We start from the raw sequence: 9,846 nt of genomic DNA on the forward strand, positions 1-9,846 counted from the left end.
GAAACCACCTCCTAATCAAATCACAGCCGGCTCATATTTCGTACACTTGCTGTTTCGCCTAATATCCATCATCTTCTGTCAATCAACCTGTGTACTGTTGCCACGGCCAAGCGCTACGTAACAAGGTGTCGCGACAACTTTTCCCACCTCACCTCGAGCTGAAAATAATCCAATTAGAGACCGGATGTTAATTTGTCCTTTTTGATGCTTTATTTGCTTTCTTGTTTTTCTTTTTTTGTTCGTTGTGTTACAATATGGACTGATTGGACAGACTCTTTGGCATGCAAGTGTATCGTGTGTGTGTATTTAGGAAATTAATAGTATTTAAAATAACCTGCTCATTCACAACTCACTGTGGTAACTCTGCAACAATTTAATCTAAGCTGTTTTTAAATAAGTCTCCTCCAACAATATTGAATACTAACTACTCGATTGCTTTCACCCGACAATGCTTTCTGGGAATCGATTACGGTTTTATGTACACAAACAACCTCAAGCAGTTTCGGCCTCGGCACTCACGTAACCGGCGTGCCTATTTCTATCGGCGTGTCGAACAGGATTTGGTATGGCCACTCGCGGTGAATTACGGGTCCGATGTCGCCGTTCAGAAGCGTTATCAGATCGTCCAGGTAGCGGACGTCCTCAAGGTCATCGGACAGCTTGCGCGTGTCGGCTATTAGCCGGTTCGTGGTGGCCTCCAGCGACTGAAATGAGGGACGACCATTGAGTTGAACTTCTTCCAAAAAACATTACCAACACACTCACCACAATATCTTTATGCACTTCGACCGATTTGTACATCAGCGAATGGATGTTCGTGTCCAGCTTCCCAATATCCTCGATTTTGTCCGCAATGTCCTCGATCATGCTGGACGCCGTCGAGCTGTAGCTGGTCTGGCCCGACGAGTTGGCCGAATCGTACTCGCTTCCGTTCTTCCGCCTGAAGTTCTGCAGCTGGAAACTGCTCAGGATGTTCGACTCCAGCAGCCCAAAACACTTGTACCGGTCATTTCTCAGGCTCGATTTACTCCGAAAGTCCCCCGAACTACTACTGCCGGCTCGCAGGTGAAAGTGATCGTGGCCACCTTCCGCACCGTGGTCACACTCCGTCCCGTGGCACTCGGGTGAACTCCGCGAAATGCACGGGTCGTCGTCATCATCGTCTTCGCTGGGTACGCCGGAATCCCCGCCGGCCCGGAGCCGTTCCCGCGAGCTGGATTTGGACTTTGGCTGGTGGAAGGGCGACGATCGCATCAGGCCGCAGCAGCAGTCGACGTTCAGGTTCAGCGTGTTGAGCGTGTCGGTTTGCTCGAGCTCTTCGTACAGCGTTAGGGCGCTTTCCTCGTCGACCGACAGCGTTATCTCCATCGTGCGCTGGGGGTAGTTTTTGTTGTGGGCCGACGCCGGTAATCGATCCTGATGGAATGAGATAATAAATCAATGTTTTAGAAAAGTTTTTTTTTAGAGGCGTTCATGTGTATATTTATTTCTCAAATCATTTTTCTGTGAGGCATGGCAGGCAGCAATTTCTTGTATTAGTTTTAGCTTATCAGCATTTTGCCTGTTTATTGTTATCTTCTGATTTACGGAAAAAATACAGCGGTTGGAAAATGGAAAATGATGTTCAAAAAGTCAAGACAATAAAGCTGATAAAAGCTTGTTTTGCTTTAACCCTTTGAGGTTTGACACAGGGAATTTTTTTTTTAGATGTCGATGGGAAAATATTGTTTTGATTTTTTTTTCTCTTAATTCTTTTTGTTATCTCCTTAGCAACAGCTCATAAAATCTTTTTTTATTATTTTGAACTATGTTTTAGCACCTGAAACACCTGAAAATTTTATAATTTTTTTTTTGTTATTGTTACAGTAAATTAAACATCTTGAGATTGAAATTTATCATAACACAATGAACTCCAACTTAATAAGTTCTTTTTGTGCATGGTTAATATGATGATGATAATTCAAGAAATCATCGTACGGCTTGTTCCGATACATTTAGGGTGATTGTGGGTCAATTTTCAATTTTCCTTGGACCTTGTTGCTGAGATACAGCCTCTTAACCCTCCACCGCCCACATTTTTTTTCGATTTTTTTATTTTTCCGGTGTTCACTTCTCTTGTTTTATGTTTTTCTTGTTTCATTTTTAGTATTTTAATTTGCTTTTATCTTGTTTAGTTTATGTTTGTTTTTGGTAGTATTTGGCCTATTCTACCACCTCCTGCATTTTGCCTATCTAATTTTTTAAAATGTTTTTACAGTCACTTTTTTCAATTTTTTGCTTGTTTTTCACATTTTCTGCTATAAAATGGCACCATTATCATTTAAGCTGTAAAAAAAGCGCAGAGGCATAGTCTGGGACACAAGAAAAATTACTGCATACTTAAAATTAAAGGGACTTTTATGTAAAATTAGACGCCCGATTTGATGGCGTACTAAGAATTCCGAAAACACGTATTTTTCATCGAAAATAACACTAAAAAAGTTTCGAAAACTCTCCCATTTTCCGTTACTCGACATTAAAAAATTCTGGAAAATGTCATTTTATGGGAAATTTAATGTACTTTTCGAATCTACATTGACCCAGAAGGGTCATTTTTTCATTTAGAACAAAATTTTTCATTTTAAAATTTCGTGTTTTTTCTAACTTTGCAGGGTTATTTTTTAGAGTGTAATAATATTCTACAAAGTTGTAGATCAGACAATTACAATTTTTTTGATATAAATACATAAGGGGTTTGCTTATAAACATCACGAGTTATCGCGATTTTACGAAAAAAAAGTTTTGAAAAAGTTGGTCGTCGTCGATCATGGCCGTTCATCGTCACCCGCGACAGACACGGCACGGTGTGTTTTTTAGAACAAACTAATGATAAAAAAAATCGGTATGTCTGATATTTGGCACCGTGAAAGAAGGACTCTTTCCCGACATTTTGCGGGGTATACCGAAATATTTCGTCGGGGGGTCTAGAGCAACTTTTTTTTTGAAGATTATTTTTCGATTTTATGGGATATTTGTTCAAAAAAGTCACAGAAAATCGGTGCATTCATGTTGATATCACTCAAACTTCTTATAAATATGCCTTAGGGACTCTAACCAACTATATTTGACCTCCACCAAAAAAGTCGAACCAAATTTGTCAATTTGTCATGAAAATACAGCAACACATTGCCTGGATACGAATTTGAGCATTAAACAATGCAAAACATGGATTATATAATAAATAAGCTGTTTATCGCCCAATAGGCTCCGAAAATAATTTTTTTGCAATTCCGTCGTAAAACAACTTACTTTTCCTGTCATTCTTGAACGATGAAATAGCCTACTTTTCTGTACCAAAAATAACAGAATCGAATAGAACAGAATCTTTTCAGCACAGAAATGGGTGCTGAAAAGTTGAACTTTTCAGCACTTGTTTCGAAAAGTAAAACTTTTCAACATTTTTTTGATTCAAACGAATTATTTACAAAATACATGAAAATTTGACTTAAAATTTCACTCAATGGGTGTTTTTTGGAATCGCAAAAAATGTTGTATGGAACTCGTTGCAAAACTTGATTTTTTCAGCACTCGTGCTGAAAGATCCTCTTTTTGCAACTTGTTGCATAAACTACTATTGACATAGGACTATGTCTCTACTTACTATATTGGGGGGCCAGTTCAGAAATTCGATCCAAAGCGTCACATTTGAGCGTTCAAAAAAAGGGGACATTTCGAACGCTTATATCTTTTTTCCGTGTGAATTAATCCAGACGGTTGAACCACCAATCGAAAGGGGAAGACTTCAGCTATCGTTTAACTACATAGAAAGTTTGACTAAACATAGTTAAAGCACTTAAAACATGCAATCAAAATGAGTAATTTTTCAGTACAAATCGGACAGATGACCAATCAGAGCGAGCGTATGCATTCGAGGCCGCGCCCCTTTTGTGCCGTTCTCCGGCTGTGCCGCTATTTAAGCAGAAAATTTCGCAAAAGCAAGTCACTTTGGAACGAGCACTCGAACTGTGCACGTCAGGCCGGCGCGGAGCAGCAGCAGCAGCAGCCAATAGAAGAAGAGGACCAGCAACCAGAAGGAAGAACCCCAGCAGCAGAAGGAGGAAATTCTTACAAAGGCGCACCAAGCGGACCGGTGGAAGTTACCATGATGTGGCGGTTCTCTTGAAACATGGCCATTTCGACAGTAGTGGCCACAACCTGGAGTGGCCGGTGATCTCAAAGCAGGTTCCCACGGGGCCTGGGGGGACATTTACAGAACCATACGAGTTGTTGCAATATGGGTATCGAAATTCATGGTTTTTGATACTGAACATGATAATGGCCATTTCCACAGTAGTGGCCACAACCTGGAGTTGCCGGTGATCTCAAAGCAGGTTCCCCCGGGGCCCAGAGGGCCTGTTACAGAACCATACGAGTTGTGGCAATATGGGTATCAAAATTCATGATTTTTGATACTGAACATGATAATGGCCATTTCGACAGTGGTGGCCAAAACCTGGAGTGGCCGCTGCCCTCAAAGAAGGTTCCCCCGGGCCTGGGGGGACATTTACAGAACCATACAAGTTGTTGCAATATGGGTATCAAAATTCATGGTTTTTGATACTGAACATAATAATGGCCATTTCGACAGTAGTGGCCAAAACCTGGAGTGGCCAGTGCCCTCAAAGCAGGTTCCCCCGAGGCCCGGAGGGCCTTTTACAGAACCATACGAGTTGTGGCAATATGGGTATCAAAATTCATGGTTTTTGATACTGAACATGATAATGGCCATTTCGACAGTGGTGGCCACAACCTGAAGTGGCCGCTGCCCTCAAAGAAGGTTCCCCCGGGCCTGGGGGGACATTTACAGAACCATACAAGTTGTTGCAATATGGGTATTAAAATTCATGGTTTTTGATACTGAACATAATAATGGCCATTTCGACAGTAGTGGCCACAACCTGGAGTGGCCGGTGCCCTCAAAGCAGGTTCCCCCGAGGCCCGGAGGGCCTTTTACAGAACCATACTGCCCCTGATCGCATAAATGTCCCATATGCATTTTCATCACTTTTGAGTTATTGATGCAGTTTGGTTCAAAATCGTGTGCCCTTTCAGAAAAGCCTATAACATCCAGTACTTTGTTCTAGAAATCAGGAGAAAATCCAGTTTTTTCGTCAAAACTTAACACGTAGCCTTATGTGTGGGACAAACTTCTAATGCGTTTTTCTCAGCTTGCTGTTTTTGCATATGGGACATTTATGCGAACATGGGCAACATACGAGTTGTGGCAATATGGGTATCAACATTCATGATTTTTGATACTGAACATAATAATGGCCATTTCGACAGTAGTGGCCACAACCTGGAGTTGCCGGTGATCTCAAAGCAGGTTCCCCCGGGGCCCAGAGGGCCTTTTATAGAACCATATGAGTTGTGGCAATATGGGTATCAAAATTCATGGTTTTTGATACTGAACATGATAATGGCCATTTCGACAGTGGTGGCCACAACCTGAAGTGGCCGCTGCCCTCAAAGAAGGTTCCCCCGGGCCTGGGGGGACATTTACAGAACCATACAAGTTGTTGCAATATGGGTATCAAAATTCATGGTTTTTGATACTGAACATAATAATGGCCATTTCGACAGTAGTGGCCACAACCTGGAGTGGCCGCTGCCCTCAAAGAAGGTTCCCCCGGGCCTGGGGGGACATTTACAGAACCATACAAGTTGTTGCAATATGGGTATCAAAATTCATGGTTTTTGATACTGAACATAATAATGGCCATTTCGACAGTAGTGGCCACAACCTGGAGTGGCCGGTGCCCTCAAAGCAGGTTCCCCCGAGGCCCGGAGGGCCTTTTACAGAACCATACGAGTTGTGGCAATATGGGTATCAACATTCATGATTTTTGATACTGAACATAATAATGGCCATTTCGACAGTAGTGGCCACAACCTGGAGTGGCCGGTGCCCTCAAAGCAGGTTCCCCCGAGGCCCGGAGGGCCTTTTACAGAACCATACGAGTTGTGGCAATATGGGTATCAAAATTCATGATTTTTGATGCTGAACATGATAATGGCCATTTCGACAGTGGTGGCCAAAACCTGGAGTGGCCGCTGCTCTCAAGAGGGTTCTACCGGGCTTGGGGGGACATTTACAGAACCATACGAGTTGTTGCAATATGGGTATCAAAATTCATGGTTTTTGATACTGAACATAATAATGGCCATTTCGACAGTAGTGGCCACAACCTGGAGTTGCCGGTGATCTCAAAGCAGGTTCCCCCGAGGCCCGGAGGGCCTTTTACAGAACCATACGAGTTGTGGCAATATGGGTATCAAAATTCATGATTTTTGATGCTGAACATGATAATGGCCATTTCGACAGTGGTGGCCAAAACCTGGAGTGGCCGCTGCTCTCAAGAGGGTTCTACCGGGCTTGGGGGGACATTTACAGAACCATACGAGTTGTTGCAATATGGGTATCAAAATTCATGGTTTTTGATACTGAACATAATAATGGCCATTTCGACAGTAGTGGCCAAAACCTGGAGTTGCCGGTGCCCTCATGGAAGGTTCAACTTGGGGGAACATTTATGACAATTTTGCCGACAAATCTATGAAACAAAATAAAATAATCTTATTCCAGATTTCACTAGCAATCCAGCAAAGCAATCCAGCAAAAACTCATTCAAATTGTTTGGTCCTATGTCTTTCGGTTATGTCTCTGACATACCATCTTGAACTTTTTCAAACCTCTGCCACATTACACCATTACATTTTAAAACATTTCAGAATCAATCACATTGTAGAGAACAGTTTTCTGAACTAATTCAATAAAAAGAAACAGTTTTGGTTCAATATAAGCAGAGATATGCCCAATTTCCTGAAATAAATAGTGCCATTCTCCAAAATTTCTTAATTTAATTACTTTTCACATGATGGGCACTGCCTGTTGAGTTTTGTAATGAACGATATAGAACAATTTTCATGAATTTCGTCAAAACTTGTTATAATTTTTATGTTTCAATAAAATATTATCATCATAAAAAATATCAGAGTAGGCAGTGCCCATCATGTGAAAGGTAATTAAATTATGATTATTTTGGAGAAAGGCACTATTTATTTCAGGAAATTGGGCATATCTCTGCTTATATTGAACCAAAACTGATACTTTTTTATGGAACTTGTTCAGAAAACTATTCTCTACAATGTGATTGATTATCTTGGACATAATGCATATTTTTTATGACAAAATCTCATTGACATTGTGCGAGTTTTGATTTAAAATTGTATGGCGTTATAGCCGATTCAGAGAAAATTGTCCGCAATCTGCTAAGAAATCAAGGGTTGGCTTGAGACATTTTCTCTGTAATAGCAATAAAAACCAGATTTAAAAACCAATCTTATTATATTAATCATACCGTTTTTGTTTTCTCGACTTTCGATTCGATTTTCTCTGAAATATGCAATGTTTTCAAAAATTTAAATTATTGTGCTGGCAAATTTGGACTCACCAAAAGCTACTTACTAATAATCCAACTCTAAAAAAACTGCACTATTCGTTCACTGGCAGCGATTCTAATAGTAACGAAATTTTAATTCTGCAAGTACCTATATTTTGAGTTTTTCCGCGCGCGCCAGGTGAAATTCAATCACCATGACTAGAAATGGATACCACCGGACGAATGCATTGTTCTGAGTAAAGCTGCGTTTAGGAAAAACAAGTAGGAAGCTCAACCGCAAAAACGTATCTACCGTCAAGGGGTGCTGGTTTAACCTTCGACAACCCTTCTTCACCTTCAAAAATCGCCAAAAAATATTTTTTCAATCAATTTGTTTTCTTTTAAAAATAAATTCTTTAAAAATAAATTGATATTGATACAAAATTGACGTTTTTCGGCATATTACGCCTTACTAATCAAATCCATTTCCAATTTGCTCTAAATTGTGAACAAAAAGAAATCAAAGGCTGAAATTTGTTTTACAGAAAATAAAAACAAAAACGAGAAATAAATGAAAAAAATAATGAGCATTTGCTACTAAATATAATATAGATGGACTCAAAACAAAAAGCATTTAAACAAATTGCTTAAATTGACTATCTGAGTAAAACAGTAGCACTGCTTAAATCTCACATTTAGATTGTTTAAGAATTGGTGTTGACGAATTTTTGAATTACCTTTCCAGGTGACTCCTGAACCAGACTGCTCTGAAGTTCTCGGATTTCTTTGTCCAGTTACTGAGAAATGTAATCCATCATCACGGTAGCTTCACAGTCTCCTCCTTTTGGCACAGTTTGTGCCAATCACGTACTGTTTAACGGTTGCATCCATTTTATCGTTTATCCAAATAGAAGCACTTTGAGTTTCTTCCTAGAAAAATTCCCGATGCTCAGATTTCACATATCCACTGATTTTTCGTAGCTTTTTTGTGTGTGTTGTTTTTAACTTTTCCACTTTACCAATCTCGACTCGTTTGCTTCGTTTCGTTCACTTCCAAGTTCGCACTGTTTCTGTGTTTCGAGCTGTTGGCAAAATTACTTGAGCAAATTTGCACGTCGTTTCTGCCGCTGCTACTGCTGTTGATACATCATCATCGGCCAATTTAGAAAACTTGCTTGCTTGCTGCACTCTGAGTACATAACATTCATTAGGTACGGGTAGGGCACTATTTGCGTGTTACGGTTGATACCGAGCTTTTTTTTTTCAGAATTTGTGTTTCTTGTCGCTATTGAACTGATTTTGACTTTATTCTCAAATATTTGAGAAACTCGACGAATTTGCTGATTTCAACCCTCGCACACGGCGATCTCCCACACACACTTCTCAATGACCATGAAATGTTCCACTTTGTCGTTGCTGATTCATCAAAATCAATTAGTTGCCTCACTGAACTTGTGTGTTCCGTTCAATCACTACTGCTCGTTGGTACAAAACTCGCCAGCACTATCAGCAGTGAGAAATTCAACCTGTAAACACACTGCACACATAGTTCGATCGGTGTTTTGATTGCAATATCCCGTGTGACTCTATCAGCGCCGCGAACTCGAAAAAAAAATCGTTCAAATTTCGCCTCGAGAAGCTCCTCGCGTTCCGCGCTCACTCGCGATTCGATACCACACTGCTACTGAGCCATAATGGCATAATTTTTCTCTCTTCCTCACAAACACACACTCACACACACTCGAACAAATTCCGCCGCGGCCAAAAAATAAGCAAACATCGGCTGTTCGGATATACGGGAAGTTTAAGGTGGAGTAGGAACGAGTTTTTGTCAAACTGTTCAAAACAAAAAGAAATCTCAAAATAATATAAATATTTGAAACGAGAACTAAACAATAAATAAAAAAATTATTAACAAAAAATATTCTTAGATCACCTTTTGACACTTCTCCCCTTAATAACAACTCTCACGTGTACAATAACGCACGAAGCCCCATATATCGGGGCGCGAACTTTACTGTTAAGGAGTGTGCCGTGGATAACAGCCGCGTGAGATCATCGTGGTTTAGGAACGCGTTTGTGTGGTTGAACGGAAAATAAACGCAAATAGATGCGAGCGAGTGAGTTCTTAGTTACTATAGGTATAGTTGCGAGAGCGTCGTCTTTCTCTCGCGAGTTTTGAGGCGCGTTTGTGGAGACCGGACGGCAGCAGCAGCAGCGTGTGGATTGTGGAGCGAAACGACGACGTCGCGACGACCGACGTCTGTTTTTTTTCTCTCTGTATTTTTTATCGTGACGCACTTGGGATGGAAAAGTGTCTAGCTGCGGAGAGATTGAGTCTGGGGATGATCACAATAATCATATTTTTTGAATTAATAACCTGCTTGTTATAATTGGTATGATTGCTGAAGAACTTCAATGAACA

General features: G+C 40.6%; 1 protein-coding gene across 1 annotated transcript; it reads right to left on the bottom strand.

The window, feature by feature from the left end:
- Positions 1-282: 282 nt before the first annotated feature.
- LOC120419111 (uncharacterized) lies at positions 283-9,209 on the bottom strand. Its single transcript, XM_039581707.2, has 3 exons — positions 8,159-9,209; positions 766-1,416; positions 283-704 (listed from the first exon to the last, which is right to left on the bottom strand). The coding sequence occupies exons 2-3, from the start codon at positions 1,366-1,368 to the stop codon at positions 516-518; spliced, it is 792 nt and encodes a 263-aa protein (XP_039437641.1). The 5' UTR covers positions 1,369-1,416; positions 8,159-9,209; the 3' UTR covers positions 283-515.
- Positions 9,210-9,846: the final 637 nt, after the last annotated feature.

This window comes from Culex pipiens, chromosome 3, assembly GCF_016801865.2.
Source record: "Culex pipiens pallens isolate TS chromosome 3, TS_CPP_V2, whole genome shotgun sequence".
NCBI lineage: Eukaryota > Metazoa > Arthropoda > Insecta > Diptera > Culicidae > Culex > Culex pipiens.